We start from the raw sequence: 19,689 nt of genomic DNA, 5'->3' as shown, positions 1-19,689 counted from the left end.
GGTAGGGCAGGATATCGGAAATATACCAGGAGCTGCTGGAGGTGGAGGAGGCTCGGTGGAAGAGCTGAAGGGCAAGTTGGAGGAGGAGCTGGATGAGGGCCTGTGGGCTGACGCCTTGGGCAGGGTCAATTCCTCCTCATTTTGCGCCAGGCTTAGCCTGATTCAGTTTAAGGTGGTGCATCGGGCACATATGACGGGGGCGAGAATGAGTACGTTTTTTGGGGTAGAGGACAGGTGTGTGAGGTGTTCAGGGAGCCCAGCAAACCATGCCCATATATTCTGGACATGCCCGGCACTTACGGAATTCTGGAAGGGCTTTGCAAAGGCTATGTCCAAGGTCTTGCATACTTGGGTAAAACCGAGCTGGGGGACAGCGATATTTGGGGTACCGGACGATCCGGGAGTGCAGGAGTCAAAAGTGGCCGGAGTTCTGGCCTTTGCCTCCTTGGTAGCCCGGAGAAGGCTCTTGTTAATGTGGAGGGACGTGAATCCTCCCAAGCTTGGAGGCTTGGGTCAGTGACATGGTGGGGTTTCTCAGGTTGGAGAAGATAAAGTTTGCCTTGCTAGGGTCTTTGCAGGAGTTCTCCAGGTGGTGGCAACCGTTCCTTGACTTTCTCGCGGAACGTTAGGTGCAGGTCAGCAGCAGCAACACAAGGGGGGGGGCGAGGTGATTTCATGTTATTTGTGAGGGACGGATGCCCCACTTTGTTTTGAATTGTTCGTTTAAATTTTTTAGTTGGTTAGAAGGTTAAGTTGTTTTGTTGATATATTGCTTTGTTCTCTTTTGTAGTGTTTTGGAAAAATTATTGAAAAATCTGGAATAAAAACATTTTTTAAAAATCTGTCTAATTCCTCCTTATATTTACTCGCCATCATCCACTCAGGGTAGCATATTTCACAGATTCACAACCTTTTGAGAGAAGTAGCTTCTCTTGATCGGTTTTAAATTTGCTACCCCTTATCCTGAGACTATGACCTCTCATGCTAGAATGCCCCACAAGAGGAAGCATCTGCTCCATGTCTACTTTATCCATCACTTTCATTATCCTATATACATACCTCAATTTGATCTGCCCTCATTCTTCTAAATTCTAGAGAGTATAGGCCTAAACAGCTCAATTTCTTTTCACAAGTGTTAATAAGACAAACCCCTCATCTCTAGAATCAATCTAGTGAACCTCCTCTGAACTGCCTCTGCAGTTTTCCTCAAATAAGGGGACCAAAACTGTGCACAATACTCCAGGTGCAGTCTCATCAATGCCTTGTACAGTTGCAACAACATTTCCTTAACTTTTCCAGTCTCTTCTAGCTGGCTTTCCATTCTGCACCGTTGCTAAATATCAGTTCATCCAAAATGCTGATCTTTGGCTCGTCAATCTCCCCAGTCTCTACAGACATATTCACAACCTATACCACCAACTCCTCAGATTTAAAATATTATTCCTGGTGTTAAAATTCCATTAATGGCTAGAAAATCACCAGAGCCTCCTGTCACCCTCCAACCTCAGAGGGGGATTAAAAATTCTTGGCCCCCATTCTGGCTCCAGGTAAAAATTCAATCTCAAGGACCTTATCCTAGCCTCAGGTATCGTGATGCCAAGCCAGAGCAAAACCTGTATCAGAGAGAATGTCAAGCAGCACCGTGCGTTGCTCAAGGTTTGTCCTGGAATACATTATCCAATAAGCTATGGGGAAATTCAGCAAGGCCTTTACAGAATTCAGGTTGCACTTAGTACCCTAGAGCATTGCATAACGCTAAACTATCCATACGGTAATACATCTCTTTACAACACCCCCAAAACCACCCAACTACATTGTGGGACTCTGACCTTTTGTGCATTTCCACTGATGATTGTGCTTTCAACTGTTTAGACTCAAAGGCCTGGACTCCTTCCCTAAACCCCTCTGCCACTCCAGGCCAATCTCTACCTTTTAGACCTTCTTGGATGGAGCTTTTAGACGCCCTCCAAATAGCTTCCACTTCAACTCTCTGTCCAAGATTTCACCTTTGTGAAGCACCATGGGATCTTTTTCAACGTTAAAAGCACTGCGTAAATGCAAATTATTGCTGTTCATGTCAACAGTCAGATGTTTTAGAATAGGTCATATCTTGTGACTATAAGCTTCTCTATTTATCTAACGACTGCAACAGAAAGAAAGACTTGCATTTATTCAGCGCCTTTCACGACCTCAGGACATCCCAAAGTGCTTTACAGCCAATGAAGTATTTTGGATGTATAGACACTGCTGTAAAGTAGAAAAAATAAGCAATGCAAAAACAGTGTAAAACTTTACACCCAAAACCTCACATCTTGCAGTATTTACAAGAATATGCATTATCTGTAGCTTTACCACACCAAAAAGAATATTTGTGGTTAACTGCCATTAAAATTGAAGTATTAAAAGTTCTACATCCCACAAAAAGAATCTCAACTAAGGAAATTGTCTTAAAAGTGTAATTATTTCAGAAATACTTTCAATAAATTAAGAGCCTTAAAATAATGCAAGATTCAGGAAGCCACTCAACTTACCCTGCGGGCAAGAAGCAGACCAGTGCAATAAGACGCAGCATAGTTGGTGAGCCCAACCTTTATGCCATACTTTGGTAATTCATGGCCATAGGCAGCACACACAATGATATCGCCCTCAATCTTAGCATACGCAATCTGTAAAATAAGGCATCAATTGTAATGCTGAATTGAAATACCCAACAACTTTATTGCTTGCTGGTAACAGCCCCCTTTTAACACTGAAGAGATTATTAATGCAAGTTCTTTACCTGGCATATGATGTCCCGGTTGGTGAATCGTACAATCATCCGGTACTTTGGCGTATTGTACTTGTTTTTATCCTGTACCACCAAGCGTTTTCGTGCAAAGTAATCAGTCTTTCCCTCTAGAAATGGGAGAAAGAACATTTTATGATAGCCTCACCATTGATTATAAAAACTCTTGAGTATTAAAATATGGGTTTGAAAAGTAGTAGGTTAACAGATTCCCCAATTTACTTGCCTCTCCTCCTCCTAAACTTCACTTGGTACCGCTTGAAGTACGCCTTACTTTTCACAACTTTAACAAATCCCTATGTTTGAAGGAGAAAGGATATAGTTAGTGTTGTAAGAACTTAAAGTGAAGGTTTCCAAAAAATCCATTTTAGTACTTGCCGAACTGTCTCACATCCCATAAACATTATACCAATACAAATTCTATTTGAGCAAAGTTTCACAAACAAATTTACATCACCACTAAATATGAATGAATAAAGCCATTTTCACCTTAGCAATGGAACAATTAAAAACTGGTAGGCAAGTTAAGTCCAACTCACATGAATCCACCTTTTGCATTCAGCTATTAGATCACTGCTCACTATTGGGTAGAAGGCACATAAATTCCACAAACATGTGCTCATGCCCACCTCACCTATCTGACTTTGTCATATTTCCGAACAGCAAGTTAACAAAATAACCCAATCTCACATGAACCATATTTGAATAACGAACAGATTGGTCAACTGAAAGTAGTTTGGAGGTGCCGGCTAGAGATCACTGAAGCTAGTACAAGGTTAAAAACTGCATCCAAACCCAATCTAAACAGCTTGGAGCACTACAAGGAACTCATGCCATTTAATTCAGGGACCAGTTGTCAAAGAGTGCAACAAATCAAAGCCAAAGATGAGGTACAAGAGTTGCTAGGTAGGGAGTGGACTGGATTTTCAATTTCAGGATTTTGTTGCAAAGAATAATGCTTTCTTAACATCTGCATGTTGCCAACATTACTACCCTCAGTCTCATCAGTTTCATTTGTGAAGAAATAAAATATTTTTAACAGCACTGAACAACAGAAAATTAACCTTTGTAGAAAAAGCTACGACACTTAATATCCCTCAATCTGAAAGCATATGATGGGAAATAAAAATTGAAATTTCACCCCAAATTCTTTTACTTTTACTATTGCAAACACTATCAGTACCAGTTAGTGGGGGAGCCATGGTTTCTAATTTAAATAAATAACTGCCCAGGCTAGAAGAATGCTTCAGCTATATAGCATGGTAGTTAGCATAAATGCTTCACAGCTCCAGGGTCCCAGGTTCGATTCCCGGCTGGGTCACTGTCTGTGCGGAGTCTGCACGTCCTCCCCGTGTGTGCGTGGGTTTCCTCCGGGTGCTCCGGTTTCCTCCCACAGTCCAAAGATGTGCGGGTTAGGTGGATTGGCCATGCTAAATTGCCCGTAGTGTCCTAAAAAGTAAGGTTAAGGGGGCGGTTGTTCGGTTACGGGTATAGGGTGGATACGTGGGTTTGAGTAGGGTGATCATTGCTCGGCACAACATCGAGGGCCGAAGGGCCTGTTCTATGTATTATTGACCTTATGAAGTGCAGTAGGCTGTAGAAAGGCAATTCCAATCAGAATCAGTTGTTGAATGTCTGGGGTTTGAATAAACATTAGTTAACGTTTTGCTTTAGGCCAATAATATGTTTCCTACTTGATCACTTTTGGAAGCCAAGGCTCAGTTGAGACTGAAAAATTGGTCAGAAGTTATCCCAAAAGACAAGCTTTGAGGTCTTAAAGGAAGAGGTGGGACATTTTCGGGGAAGAAATTCCAGAGCTTAACCAAAGCTTAGGAGCGATCTTCCAAAATCTTAACATTTTCTCCCTCCTCAATGTTAAGATAAACTGGCCAACACGTTAGTTATCCAAGATCACAACAAAACCAACACCCTCCAAACTAAAAGCAATTGCCACCTATTTTATCAGCATCTGTATTGATGTAGTCTCAACAGCCTGTGTTCTGTAATATACTTTCAACACCAGATTTCAGTTGAATATAAATTGATATTGGTGCTTTTTTCTAAAAAAGATTTTGTGCCGATTTATTTCAGACTATTTACAGGAAACTGCTCTTCACTACAAGCTTTAGTTAATATGGTCACTGATTCAAATGGCTTCATGAGTTCAATAGATATTTTACATATATGGCTTTGTTTGGTGAATTGAGACATTGTGTTACTGATAAACTTCCCTGGGTCCGTCTGCATATTGTGGACAAGTCATGGATGCACTGTGTCCACTGTAATGGGCATCTCCAACTCCTAGCAACTGAAAGTATGGAGTGCTGACACCAATCGTTGCTTTACTTTCTAAAACACTGACCTTCAACTGCCCAAAATAAACAAATCATTAATGGCGCTAGAAGCCAGCAGGTCTGAAACAAGCACGAATGCAAATGGTTAATGCCATTTTGCCCGAAAAAAGCATACGCCCATTTTAACTCTGGTTATTTTAAACTGGGGATTGGAAATCCAGTAAGTTTTTCCTGAAGGGTTTAAATCACCACCTAGATGGGGGAGTCTGAACTTGATTCCTAAACATTGTTCCTTATGAGCTGTGATCTCATTGTTGCACCGTTTCCAAATAATTTCCCTGTGTAAATCCTAGTCTCAAGGATAAATCTTTTTTTTAAAATAATTTTTATTCAAATTTTCACAAAAAAGAAAATAACAGAAAATTCTAAGAAGAAAAAAAAACCAGAACCCCCCCTCCCCCGTAAATACAAAAGAGAAACAATAAATTAACGCCCGCCATTGGCAAAAAACAGATATTCAACCCAAAACAAAAACAAAGAGACAACTCCCCTCCCCGGGTTGCTGCTGCTGCTGACCTTTTGTTTTTACCGTTCTGCCAGATCTAGGAATGGTTGCCATCTCCTGAAAAACCCCTGCACTGACCCCCTTAGGGAAAATTTCACCCTCTCCAATTTAATAAACCCCACCATATCGTTGACCCAGCCCTCCACGCTTGGGGGCCTCGCATCCTTCCACTGAAGAAGAATCCTCCGCCGGGCTACTAGGGATGCAAAGGCCAGAACACCGGCCTCTTTCGCCTCCTGCACTCCCGGCTCCACTGCAACCCCAAATATTGCGAGTCCATAGCCTGGATTGACCCTGGATCCTACCACCCTCGATACCGTCCTTGCTACACCCTTCCAAAATTCCCCCCAGCGCTGGGCATGCCCAGAACATGTGGACATGGTTTGCTGGGCTCCCTGAGCACCTAATACACCTGTCCTCGGTCCCAAAAAACCGGCTCATCCTTGTCCCGGTCATATGGGCAAGGATAAATCTTATAATTATAATTCCAGGACCCCAGATTTTCAATGGCAAAAATACTATGGATACTGCCGTTCTGATTATAGGTCATGACTTGATGGCTAACTCGTTTTTTTTTTCATTTCACAGGTGCTATCAGACCAAGCATACCCAGCATTTTCTCTTTTTACCCCAGTTTTGCATCTTACCCCAGCAATCATGAAGATGATCTGCAATTTTGAAAGCTCGTCTTGTTTTTACTAAAGACATGGGCTGCTTTTAAATCAGTACCGCTGAAGTTAATCATTCAGTCAGGTCCAGCCATCAATCCATTAACACGTCATCATTAGGTGTGCATTTTGTAGTTTGATACAAATAAGGGCAAACAGAAGAGGTTTGATTCAGATGTCAACATTCCCACTAACCAGCTGAAAGTTCTACATCTCGATTTAAATGGCGGTGGGATGGCTCAGCAAGGGTAAAGCGTACTGTATCACATTACCAACTTAGCAAACCCCGCTGCCCCACAATTCTCAATGTACGAATGGTAGTATGGGTGCTCTTCAACAGCATTTGAATAACTTTCAGGGCACTTGGGTCCAGCACCCAATACTTTATTTCAATTAATAAATGGAGTAACAAACTCGATCTATATCCTCTGCCACGGTCTGGGGGGCAGGTCCAAACATTAGCTGGACTCACTAAATTCTTGGGTTGCTTGGGCGCAAACTTGGGAGAAATTTCAGACTGATTGAATCAGTGATCACTTTGCATTAAAAATCTATGTTGTAATTCAGTTTTTCACTTCAAAAGCATTCTATTTTGAGTATTTTCATTTACTGCTCACTGTTGTGGGAATTTTGTTGCGTGTTGATTCAAAACTTCCATAACGAAAGCAATGACAAGTGCAGTTTGCACTTTTCCAACTGATTTTGACCATTAAGTAACTAAAGATTTGGAACAAAGATAAATTAAATAAATTAGCCACTTAGCAGTTTCCCACCTATTTAAATCAAGCAACCAAGCTGAAGGCCTGACCCCGAGCATTAGCCCAGGTTTCATCAATTACAATACCATCTGAATCTTTCAATGTACTTCTTAGTCAGAGCCTCCTAAAAATTCCTCAGTCTTTCACTACGTTGTGATGTTTTATTTTAAATTGTACATACTCATTGCCGTTAATTATTATTTTAGTGGAGAGTATAGCCTACATGTACTCTAACAACACTTCCCTTTTCCATACTGTTGAAATCACACCAACCTCTCACAGTATTTTTTACATCAGGAGTGCTATCAATGTGCAATACTCCCACAGTACCTGCACTGTCTCAGTGACCAGAGTCACAGGGAAACAAATTTTTGGGCCAGTTATTGGTAATCACAGCAGACTAAACACAGATTTGGTTCTGCATGTTTCCACGCCTGTCATTTCCCAGCATATTTGTGTGACTGTTTTCTTAAATGGGTATAGCGTCGTGGTATCACAGAATTTACAGTGCAGAAGGAGGCCATTCGGCCCATCAAGTCTGCACCGGCCCTTGGAAAGAGCACCATATTTAAGCCCGTATTCTCAATCTATCCCCATAACCCCACCTAACCATTTTGGACACTAAAGGCAATTTATCGTGGCCAATCCACCTAACCTGCACATCTTTGGACTGTGGGAGGAAACCGGAGCACTGGGAGGAAACCAACGCAGATACAACGTGCAGACTCCGCGCAGATAGCGACCCAAGCTGGGAATCAAACATGGGACCCTGGCGCTGTGAAGTGTGCTAACCACTTGCTACCATGCTGCCCACCACGGTTATGATGCTGCACAAGTAATCCTGAAGCCTCGATAATGTTCCAGCGAACCTAAGTTTCAAACCAACCACAGCAATTTCTGAATTTTAAAGTTACCAGTAAAAACCATCTGTCCTTACCCAATATGGTCTATGTGACTCGTCCCCAACAAAGTCAGTCACTTCTATCAAACCTAATCTAACAATCTTTATTAGTGTCAGAAGTAGGCTGACATTAACACTGCAATGAAGTTACTGTGGAAAAACCCCTAGTCGCTACATTCCGGCTCCCGTTCGGGTAGAGAGAGAATTCAGAATATCCAGTTGACCTCACGTCTTTTGGGACTTACGGTAGGAAACCGGAGCACCCGGAGGAAACCCATGCAGACACAGGGAGAACGTGCAGACTCCACACAGACAGTGACCCAAGCCAGGAATCGAACCTGGGATCCTGGAGCTGTGAAGCAACAGTGCTACCCACTGCACTACCGAGCCACCCAAAGATCCATCCTCATTCTTCTGAACTCCAGCGAATATAATAATCTTTATTGTCACAAGTAGGCTTACATTGCAATGAAGTTACTGTGAAAAGCCCCTAGTCGCCACATTCCGGCACCTGTTCGGGAACACAGAGGGAGAATTCAGAATATCCAAATTACCTAACAGCACGTCTTTCAGGATTTGTGGGAGAAAACCTGAGCGGCCGGAGGAAACTCACGCAGACACGGGAAGAACGTCACAGACGGTGACCCAGTCGGAAATAGAACCTGGGACCCTGGTGCTGTGAAGCCAGTGCTACCATGAATATAATCCTAACCAACTAAACCTCTCATGTCAGACCCACCATCCCAGAATCAGTCTTTTAAACCTTCACTGCACTTCTTGTACGGCAAGAACATCTATCCTCAGATAAGACCAAACCTGCACACAATATTCAAGGTGCGGTTCACCAAGACATCCCCGCTCCTGTCCTCAAATGCACTTGCTATGAACGCCAACATACCATTTGCCTTCTTTACGACCTGCTGTACCTGCCAGCTTTTAGCGACTGGTGTACAACACCCAGGTCTCGTTGCACGTTCCCCCCTCACATTTTGTAGCCATTTACATAAAAATCTGCCTTCCAGAATGAATTAATGGCATGTACTAACCCCGCACCAGTAACATTAATCGATTGCTGATGAAGACATTCATTCATATTCAGAAAGTGCACCTGTCCTGCTAGAACCTATTTTACTAAAAACTCAAATATTACATTTTTCAAATCCTGGTCATTAAAGGAACTTGCATAATGTTGGCCAAAATGCATCAAACGTAACAAAACTGGAGACTGCTGTCTGTTCCCCAGTAGCTAAACTGAACTTTCTCATTACATATATCTCTTACAAGTAGTTTTAAACTATGTTAACGACAAAAAAATTGAACCAATAGGTAAATAAAGAAAAGCAGTGTCTAGAAACGAGGGACTGGCAATAATAGTCTGCCAGACCCACATTTTTTGACATAAAAACCTCTAAATATCGACTTAAAAGGATTAAAGTTCTTATAAAGTTGGTACTAAACAACAGATCAGCTCAATCACTTTTTTTTGTGCAGCACAACCCGAGACCTAAGTTCAGCAGAGACCATCCCAGGACAAGTCCCTATTTCGCACGGAATGGTTGCAGCCAGTGTGCAATTAGAGCATGGGAGGGGTAACGGGCAGAAAAATATATATTTTTAAAAACCCATTTAGTCCAGAACATCGTGTTATTCACGATTTCCTTCACATCCTGTGTTGCTCTGTACTGAAGCTGCTCCTCAGCTTCCACCCCAATGGCCACGTTGGGAGGACATCAGCAGCTCAAGCTGCCGACAATCTAACGCCATCCTTCCGAACACGGCATATTGTTCGCGATCTGGAGGATCCGTGCGATCGCTGCAGCCCTCAGCTGCCGGAATCGATGTTTCTTTCGGGGAGCTACCAACCATTTTTAGGATTCTTCCCCCTCAATCACCCGGGACCCAAGCGATTCTCTCGGGCTGGCAAATTCCGCCAAACTGGAAAAAGGCCGTTCATACTGCGCGTGTGCGGGTATCCGGGCGGGTTGTTGTCGTAAAAGTGCCGCCAGGAGAACCCCTTCCGCCGCCTGTCAGGGGCCGTGGCGCCCCCTGCCGCACGGGAGGACGGCCAACCTGCTCAAGGGCAGCCCAGTCAGCTGAAGCTGACTGCAGAGTGCTGCAGAAGAGTTATAAATGAAAGTAAATTACTGCGGATGCTGGAATCTGAAATAAAACCAGAAAATACTGGACAATCTCAGCAGGTAGCCTACTTGTGACAATAAAGATTATTATTACTTTCACCAGAGTTCAGAAGAACGAGGGTGGATCTTTGGGCAGCACAGTGGTTAGCACAGTTGCGTCACAGCGCTAGGGTCCCAGGTCCGAATTCCCCGTTGGGTCACGGTCTGTGCGGAGTCTGCACGTTCTCCCCATGTCTGCGTGGGTTTCCTACGGGTGCTTCGGTTTCCTCCCACAGTCCAAAGACGTGTAGGTGGATTGGTTATGTTAAATTTCCCTTAGTGTCCAAAAAAAGGTATGGTGGGGTTATGGGGATAGCGTGGAGGTGTGGGCTTGGGTGGGGTGCTCGTTCCAAGGGCTGGTGTGGACTCGATTGGCCTCCTTCTGCACTGTAAATTCTGTGAGGTCTGATACCATCTGAGGCTGGACTTTGACAAAGAGTCATCCAGACTCCAAACGTCAGCTTCCTTCTCCTGCGATGCTGAGATTGTCCATCATTTTCTGTTGTTATTTCGATCCACTAACTCTGTTTCTCCATTCACAGATTCTGCTGAGTTTTTCCAGCATTTTCTGTTCTTACTTCTGAAAACATGTTGCACGATCCAAAAAAAAAACATCTGCACCTGAAATCCTTGGACATGACACGACACCACATTAGGTGTATTCAATCCTGAGGAAGACCCTAACACATCACATGAATTAATTTGCCCAATAGGTGCGTAATATTTCAAATAAAAACAGAAAGTGCTGGAAAATCTCAGCAGGTTTGGTGGCATCTATAGAGAGAGAAATAAAGTTGAGGTTTCAAGTCCAATATGACTTCTTCCCAGCATATTGCCTCTATTTTAGTGTACGATTTAAATATAGATTTCTCCCTATGTCTGCTTGGGTCTCACCCCCCACGTCCCAATAGATGTGCATGTTAGGTGCATTGGCCAGTCTTTTGAGGTCCACCAACAAAATAGAAGCAAGGAAACAAACTTATGGAGAAAGCAAAAAAAGGGCCGCTCCTGTTAGGGGCACTGCCCGAACGCGACAAAAGATCAATGGAAACTTATAAAACATCAAATAAGAGTGCAATTCAAAGGGTCAATAAAGCACCCCAACACCTGTGGTGCCCACCAGGCATGGAAGGCCTTGATGGTGCCCGTGGACACCACATGCTCCCTCTCTAGGGACACTCGGCCACGAATGTAGTCTCAGAAGAGGGGCAGACAGTCTAGCTGGATGATCTCCATGGTCGCCCACTGCCTGGACCTATCAATGGCGTGCTTTGCCAGGCCTAGGAGCAGGTTCACAAGTGATGCGCTATAAATTGTACTAAAGACTCAAATGGGTACAAAAGAGGCTTCATTACAGTTAGATGTTTTTCCTCCGACTGCAGCTGGTAGAATGGCTGCTCAGGAGAACTCATACATATTTATACAGCTCCTTGTGTGCGGAGCTAGCCAGCAGGGGCTACCGGCGAACCTGTAGTACAGGTACTGCTGTACATCCCCTAATACAAGCACACACACAATTACACAGTGGTGGATCACCACAACAAGGACATCCTCTGCCATCCCCGCCGCACACACACAATTACACAGTGGTGGATCACCACAACAAGGACATCCTCTGCCATCCCCGCCCCTCTACGCATCAGGTGCTCGTAGATCAGGAGCGTTGGACTGAAGTGCAAACAAAACTCCAGCAAAAGATTGGTCAGAAAACTAAAAAGAGGGTGCAGCCTATAACATGCAACATAGACATGGTCCACGGACTCCACAAGGCCACAAAGATGGCAGGCGTCTTGGGAGTCCGTCAACTGGTGCAATCGAGGTGCTGCATAGGGCTCATATGACCGGGACGAGGATGAGCCGGTTTTTTGGGACCGAGGACAGGTGTATTAGGTGCTCAGGGAGCCCAGCAAACCATGTCCACATGTTCTGGGCATGCCCGGCGCTGGGGGAATTTTGGAAGGGGGTGGCAAGGACGGTATCGAGGGTGGTAGGATCCAGGGTCAATCCAGGCTGGGGACTCGCAATATTTGGGGTTGCAGTGGAGCCGGGAGTGCAGGAGCCGAAAGAGGCCGGTGTTCTGGCCTTTGCGTCCCTAGTAGCCCGGCGGAGGATTCTTCTTCAGCGGAAGGATGCGAGGCCCCCAAGCGTGAGGCCTGGGTCAACGATATGGTGGGGTTTATTAAATTGGAGAGGGTGAAATTTGCCCTAAGGGGGTCAGTGCAGGGGTTTTTCAGGAGATGGCAACCATTCCTAGATCTCCTGGCAGAACGGTAAAAACAAAAGGTCAGCAGCAGCAACCCGGGGGAGGGGGGCTGTCTCTTTGTTTTTGTTTTGGGTTGAATATCTGTTTTTTGCCAACGACGGGCGTTAGTTTATTGTTTCTCTTTTGTATATATATGGGGGGGGGGGGTTCTGTTCTTTTTGTTCTTAGAATTTTCTGTTATTGGTTTCTTTTTTGTGAAAATTTGAATAAAACTTATTTTTTTTAAAAAACTGGTGCAATCGGTGATTGTACGGCACTGTTGCATGCAACACCCTCCAACCCAGGTCCCCAGGATTGAGGGGGAGGACTCCTCCATAGAGGAACCTCCAGTGTGGACCTCCACCGCAACAAGGCACGCCATGGCGTCTCCGGACGACGAGCGAGAGTAAGGGGGTGAAGGGTGTGCAGCAGCAGTCCGTACAGGAAACCCCTCCGCGCAGTGCGAAAAGGCACGGAGGGTACTTCCACAAGGTGGCTAGGATTGTGTGGCACCAGCCCACGAGGGAAGTTTCTGGGTCTGGAGCCAATGTGGAATTCCGTCCAGCAGGGGTTCGCCCAGACGGGATACCACCACACACCTCCGCGTCCTCCAAACCATCGAGTGCCACCGGGTTTGAGGACGACCATTTTGAGGTCTCGGATGGCATTGGGTCACATAAGGAGCAGGTCATCAGCATAAGCCGAGAGGACCATCCCAATGTCCGGTCCGCCCAGAAGCAGTCCCGACAGCCTCCTCCGCAGGAGGCGCAGGAAAGGTTCCACGCAAATAGAATAAAGTTGGCCAGACAAGCGGCAGCCCTGATGCACTCCTCTTCCAAAGCGACCCGTTAACCTAACAAGACACTCTGCAGCAGTGTACAGAAGTCGGATCCGGGCAGCGAAATGCGCCCCGAACCCAAATGCTTGCAGAGTCCCGAATAAATATTTGTGATCCACCCTGTCGAACGCCTTCTCCTGATCAAGGGACAGGAAGACACTCGACAGACCAGCCCTCTGGGAATGATGGACCAGGTCACGGACCAGGTGGATGTTGTCATGGATCATGCGGCCCGGGTCTGTGTAACGCTGGTCAGAATGGATCATGTGGTCCAGCACGGTGCCAAGGCGCAAAAACATTGCCTTGCGACAATCTTGAAATCCGTCAGGAGGAGGGAGCCCGGATGCCAATTTTTAAGATGGCGGATGTAATGATATACATATAGTCAGGTTGATGAAGGGTTAATTATTACATCTCAGTGTAATTCAAACACTACTGCTCTGTATATAAATCAGACCTCAGGGAATGCTGGGTAGTTAATGAAGAAGCAAGCATGAGAACAGCACTAGGAGTAGAATAGATAGAGTTAACACAAGGTTAGATCATAGTATAATTAGTGACTATTTAGATTATCGAGCACTGCAAGGCAGATTCAATATTACTTTATTATTAACTATAGCTTAGTAGGGGGCGACATGTGGCGCAGTGGTTAGCACTGGGGCTGCAGCGCTGAGGACCCGGGTCCAAATCCCGGTTCTGGGTCACTGTCCGTGTGGAGTTTGCACATTCTCCCCATGTCTGCGTGGGTTTCACCCCCACAACCCAAAATGTGCAGTTTAGGTGAATTGGCCACACTAAATTGCTCCTTAATTGGAAAAAAAATAATTGGGTACTCTAAATTTAAAAAAAAACTATAGCTCAGTAAAGTGTGCAAACTTCATTTAGTTAATAGTTATACAATAAATCCGTTATGTTTCAATCTAATGATTGGTGCATTCTTTGTCATCAACACAACGGACCATTCTGGAAGAAATGACAAAGAACACAACATATTACCACCAAGGGTACTATAACGGGAGACAAATTGCTGATGATTTACATTGAGAAACAAAGTGGTTTAATTTTGAACACTTTGAACAACGTTTTCCATGAGCAGGACCACATCTGCAGCCCGTCATGACGTCTCTCTGACTCATGACGTCACTCATGTGACGTTTGCGCATGCGCAGACTTCTTCTGTTGCGTCTCACATTTCTGGATGAACTGCGCAAGACCCGAGTTGGAATGCACGCGCCCAAGATAGCTGCCGTCCCGAACGTGCTTCTTTGCTGCCTGCGACACCATTTTAACATTTTCAACCTCTGGGGTGCAGGGTTCTCTCGGCTGTACTGCTTTAATAGAATGCCCTCCGGGATCATCTCTGCCTCAGAGATTTTTCACCGAATTATGGAGCAAATGGCCGAAAACATAGATGGTGTTTGAGTCTATGTGGACGGCATCATTATATGGTCTACCACAGAGGAAGAGCAGAGGGGCAGCAGGGTAGCATGGTGGTTAGTATAAATGCTTCACAGCTCCAGGGTCCCAGGTTCGATTCCCGGCTGGGTCACTGTCTGTGTGGAGTCTGCACGTCCTCCCCCTGTGTGCGTGGGTTTCCTCCGGGTGCTCCGGTTTCCTCCCACAGTCCAAAGATGTGCGGGTTAGGTGGATTGGCCATGCTAAATTGCCCGTAGTGTCCTAATAAAAGTAAGGTTAAGGGGGGGGTTGTTGGGTTACGGGTATAGGGTGGATACGTGGGTTTGAGTGGGGTGATCATGGCTCGGCACAACATTGAGGGCCGAAGGGCCTGTTCTGTGCTGTACTGTTCTATGTTCTATATTGCTAGGCTGAGGAAAGTATTCAAACGCATACATCAGTATGGTTTAAAATTAAACCAGTCAAAATGCACATTTGCTACCTCGTGGTTAAAATTTCTAGATGATAACATCACAGCCAATGGTATCAGACCAGATGAAGAAAAGATAGAAGCCATCAAGAAAATGCAGCAACCAAAAGACAAGAAAGCTGTACTAAGGTTTCTTGGTTTTGTCAATTTTCTCGAGAGATTCATCTCCAATCTATCTTCCAGAACTGTTGCGCTATGTCAATTGATTAAGAAAAACATTAAATGCGAGTGGACACCACGTCATAATGCAGAATTAATGCAGAAAAGGGGCTGGTTTAGCACAGGGCTGAATCGCTGGCTTTGAAAGCAGACCAAAGCAGGCCAGCAGTGCGGGTTCAATTCCCGTACCAGCCTCCCCGAATAGGCGCCGGAATGTGGCGACTAGGGGCTTTTCACAGTAACTTAATTTGAAGCCTACTTGTGTCAATAAGCAATTTTCATTTCAATTCATTTCATTTTCAGAATGGCTGACCCGCCTAGCTATCCAGGTACCCGCCTCGAATTGGCCAGAATCAATTAGGGTGATAGAAATCCTATCGATCCGTTGGATCCCGAGTCGGGCCCAAAAGAGCGCGGGTGATCGGAGGATAAGAAGAACTGCGCAACCAGCATTCTGTCTCTTTTGGGACTGGCTTCTGCCCCACCAACTGCAGCACATCGACCAGCCAAGTTCAAGGACCTGCGATCGCTACCTGAAGGACGAGCCGTAGCCTAGACGTACCTGACGACTTCCAGCCGCCACATGTGGGGATTCAGAAAAAGGCCTTGTCTACCTGCACAGAGCCGGTCACTTGTAAGTTAAGTAAAGGTTATTTAGCTGTTAGGTATAGTTTAATGTGTAGCCGCGTGTAGATTATTACGCATAGAGGGGACTTTAAGAGAGGGGACATGCTCCCGCTATCACTGGCGGGGAGGGTACAGACCGTGAAAATAACGGTCCTCCCCAGATTTCTGTTTGTCTTTCAGTACCTCCCCATCTTCACCCCTAAGGCCTTTTTCAAGCGGGGGAATAAGATTATTTCGGGTTTGTGTGGGCGGGTAAAATCCTGCGAGTGAATAAAGTGATGCTGGAGCGCAGTCGGGGGGAGGGTGGCTTGGCGCTGCCAAACTTCTGCAATTACTACTGGGCGGCTAATATAGCCATGATTAGGTCGTGGGTAGTGGGGGAGGGGTCGGCATGGGAGCAGATGGAGGCAGCGTCATGTAAAGACACCAGTCTGGGAGCATTGGTTACGGCACCTCTGCCATTTTCACCAGCCCGATACTCCACAAGTCCGGTGGTAGTGGCGGCTCTGAGGATCTGGGGGCAATGGAGGAGACATAAGAGAGTGGAGGAAGCATCGATTTGGACCCGGATTTATAACAACCACAGGTTTGTACCGGGTAGGCTGGATGGTGGGTTCCGGAGGTGGCAGAGGGCAGGAATTAGAAGGATGGGGGATCTATTTATAGATGTGAGCTTTCCCAGCTTGAAAGCTTTGGAGGATAAATTTAAATTGCCAGCAGGGAATGGTTTTGGGTATTTGCAGGTGCGCGACTTCCTGAGAAAACAGCGGCCTTTCCGCTGCTGCCACCACGGGGGATACAGGATGGAGTAGTTTCCAGTACCTGGTGGGAGAGGGGAAGGTATCGGATATTTACCAGGAGCTTTTGGAGGCAGAGGAAACTCCGGTGGAGAAGCTTAAGGGCAACTGGGAGGACGAGCTAGAAGGAGAGATAGAGGCAGGTCTATGGGCGGATGCCCTAAGCAGGGTTAATACATCTTCATGTGCCAGGCTTAGCCTGATACAATTTAAGGAAGTCCACTGGGCACACATGACAGTGGCCTGGATGAGCAAGTTTTTTGGTGTAGAGGACAGGTGTGCGAGGTGCGTAGGAAGCCCAGCAAATCATATCTACATGTTTTGGCCATGCCCGAAGCTTGGAGGGTTTTGGCAGGGTTTTGCTAAGGCAATGTCCACGGTACTAAATACACGGGTGGTGCTCTTCGGAATGTCGGAAGATCCGGGAGTTCAGGGGGCGAAAGAGGCCGACGTCCTGGCCTTTGCCTCCCTGGTGGCCCTGAGACGGATCTTGTTAATGTGAAGGGACGAGAGCAGCACGGTGGCGCAGTGGGTTATCCCTGCTGCCTCACGGCACCGAGGTTCCAGGTTCAATCCCGGCTCTGGGTCACTGTTCGTGTGGAGTTTGCACATTCTCCCCGTGTTTGCGTGGGTTTCGCCCCCACAACCCAAAAAGATGCCCCTTAATTGGAAAAAGTTAATTGGGTACTCTAAATTTATTTTTTTTAAATTAATGTGGAGGGACTCGAAGCCCCTGAGTGTAGAGACCTGGGTTAGTGACATGGCTGGGTTTCTCAGTGTTGAGAAAATAAAGTTTGCCTGAAGTAGGTCAATGTTAGGGTTCACCCGGAGGTGGCAACCATTCGTCGACTTTCTCGGGGAAAATTAAAAATGTCGGCAGATGCAGTATTCCAAGGGCGGGGTGGGGGGGGGGATTGTTATTGTATGGTTGAGGTGCGTGAAGATTGGGCTGGGGGGGGAAATGTTTATTTTACCATGTCGATGTCATTGTTCTTGTTACTGTTATAAAAAATTTCAAATACCTTAACAAAATATTATTAAAAAAAAGATTATTACGCATAGAACCAAGCCTATGTATAATAATAAACAATAATTGAACTAATATACTGGTTGTGTGGTCATTTGTCCAATACACAGAACGTACTTGCATCTTGTGGTTATTATTGATAAAGATAAAAGAGCAACAGCTGGACCTCAAACAATTAATACAAGCTCCAAACTTTAATTTTTTCGATCCAACTAAGCCCACAAAAATCTCGACAGATACAAGTCAAGATGGCATAGGTGCAGTCTTCCTCCAGCAAGATGACCAGACTAATTGGGTACACATTGCATCTACAGCAACAGCCATGACAGTCAGAGTCCAGATATGCCCAAATAGAAAAAGAATGCTTCAGACTCAAAACTGGCATATCTAAGTTTCAGGATTATGTATATGGTCTACCTAAATTCATAGTAGAAACTAACCATCGACCCCTTGTAAATATCAATGATAAAAACCTCAATGATATGACTCCCAGATTACAGAAGATGAGGATGAAGTTGAGATATGATTTCATTTTAATCTATACACCTGGTAAAGATCTAGTAATTGCAGATACACCTTCGAGATCTTTCAACACAGACAATCTACCGTTGGGAACAATCAATGATATAGAACATAGAAAAATACAGCACAGAACAGGCCCTTCGGCCCACGATGTTGTGCCGAACCTTTGTCCTAGATTAATCATAGAATTTACAGTGCAGAAGGAGGCCATTCGGCCCATCGAGTCTGCACCGGCTCCCGGAAAGAGCACCCCACCCAAGGCCAACATCTCCACCCTACCCCCATAACCCAGAATATAGAAGCTCACTTACAGTTATACAGAGAAACACTTCCTGCATCAGATCAGAAGTTGAAGCAGATCCGTGAAGAAACACAGAAGGATGTAACCTTGCATAGAGTGATTGATCATCTACAGCATGGTTGGCCAAAAGAACACTGTCCTCAGTATCAAAGTATACAAGCTGAAATTAAATGAAAAGAAAATCGTTTATTGTCACAAGTAGACTTCAAATGAAGTTACTGTGAAAAGCCCCTAGTTGCCACATTCTGGCGCCTGTTCGAGGAGGCTGGTACAGGAATTGAACCATGCTGCTGGCCTGCCTGGGTCTGCTTTAAAAGCCAGTGATTTAGCCCAGTGTGCTAAATCAGCCCCAAGCTCAATTTACAGCATTAGATGGCTTACTATTCAGAAATGATAGAATTGTCATTCCAGAAAATCTCAGGTCAGAAATGCTAAGCAAACTTCATGAAGGACATCTCGGCATCGAGAAGTGCGAACGAAGAACTAGGCAAGCTGTGTACTGGCCGTGTACAAACAAAGTCATTGTGGAAATGTGTTCAACATGTCAAAGACATCAACCATCTCAATGAAAAGAACTGTTACAGCAACATGACATTACTACATCACCATGGGTGAAAGTAGGTGTAGACTTATTTCATTCAAATGGAAAAGACTGTGTTCCTGTAATTGATTATTATTCCAGCTTCCGGAAGTAATGAGACTACCTGATCTCACCTCTACAGCTGTGATCAAAGCATGTAAAGAAATTTTTGCGAGACATGGCATACCGCAAACTGTTATGTCAGATAATGGTCCGTGCTTTGCAAGCTCGGAGTGGACGGAATTTGCGAGAACATATAACTTCAATTACAATACTTCAAGTCCTGATTTTCCTCAACCAAATGAAAAAGTGGAAATATATTGTGAAGCAATTGTTGAGTAAAGCAAGAGATTCTCAATACAGATTCTCCTACAGAGCCTCTCCGTTGAATACAGGCTTGGCTCAAGCACAAATGTTGTACAATCGTGAAATTAGAACAACATTACTGAAAATTCATATTGATGATCCAGGTCAACTAGGTGTTTTGAAGAACATTCACCAACAACGCAAGAAACATCAAAGTTACTTCGACAGACTTGCAAAACCGCTATAACCTCTCGTAG

General features: G+C 45.1%; 1 protein-coding gene across 1 annotated transcript in view; it reads right to left on the bottom strand.

Annotated features, from left to right (window-relative positions):
• LOC119964409 (60S ribosomal protein L5-A) overlaps positions 1-9,962 on the bottom strand; it is a 31,371-nt gene extending 21,409 nt beyond the window's left edge. The window contains exons 1-4 of the mRNA XM_038793842.1: positions 9,835-9,962; positions 3,012-3,081; positions 2,780-2,895; positions 2,532-2,666 (exon numbers count right to left, since the gene is read on the bottom strand). Of these exons, the coding sequence (XP_038649770.1) occupies positions 2,532-2,666; positions 2,780-2,895; positions 3,012-3,081; positions 9,835-9,837 (324 nt within the window). The 5' untranslated portion in view covers positions 9,838-9,962. The remainder of the gene's footprint in view (positions 1-2,531; positions 2,667-2,779; positions 2,896-3,011; positions 3,082-9,834) is intronic.
• Positions 9,963-19,689: the final 9,727 nt, after the last annotated feature.

Source organism: Scyliorhinus canicula, chromosome 4 (assembly GCF_902713615.1).
Source record: "Scyliorhinus canicula chromosome 4, sScyCan1.1, whole genome shotgun sequence".
Lineage (NCBI taxonomy): Eukaryota > Metazoa > Chordata > Chondrichthyes > Carcharhiniformes > Scyliorhinidae > Scyliorhinus > Scyliorhinus canicula.
The sequence above is the reverse complement of the archived record's forward strand: the minus strand, read 5'-3'. Positions and strand labels throughout refer to the sequence as shown.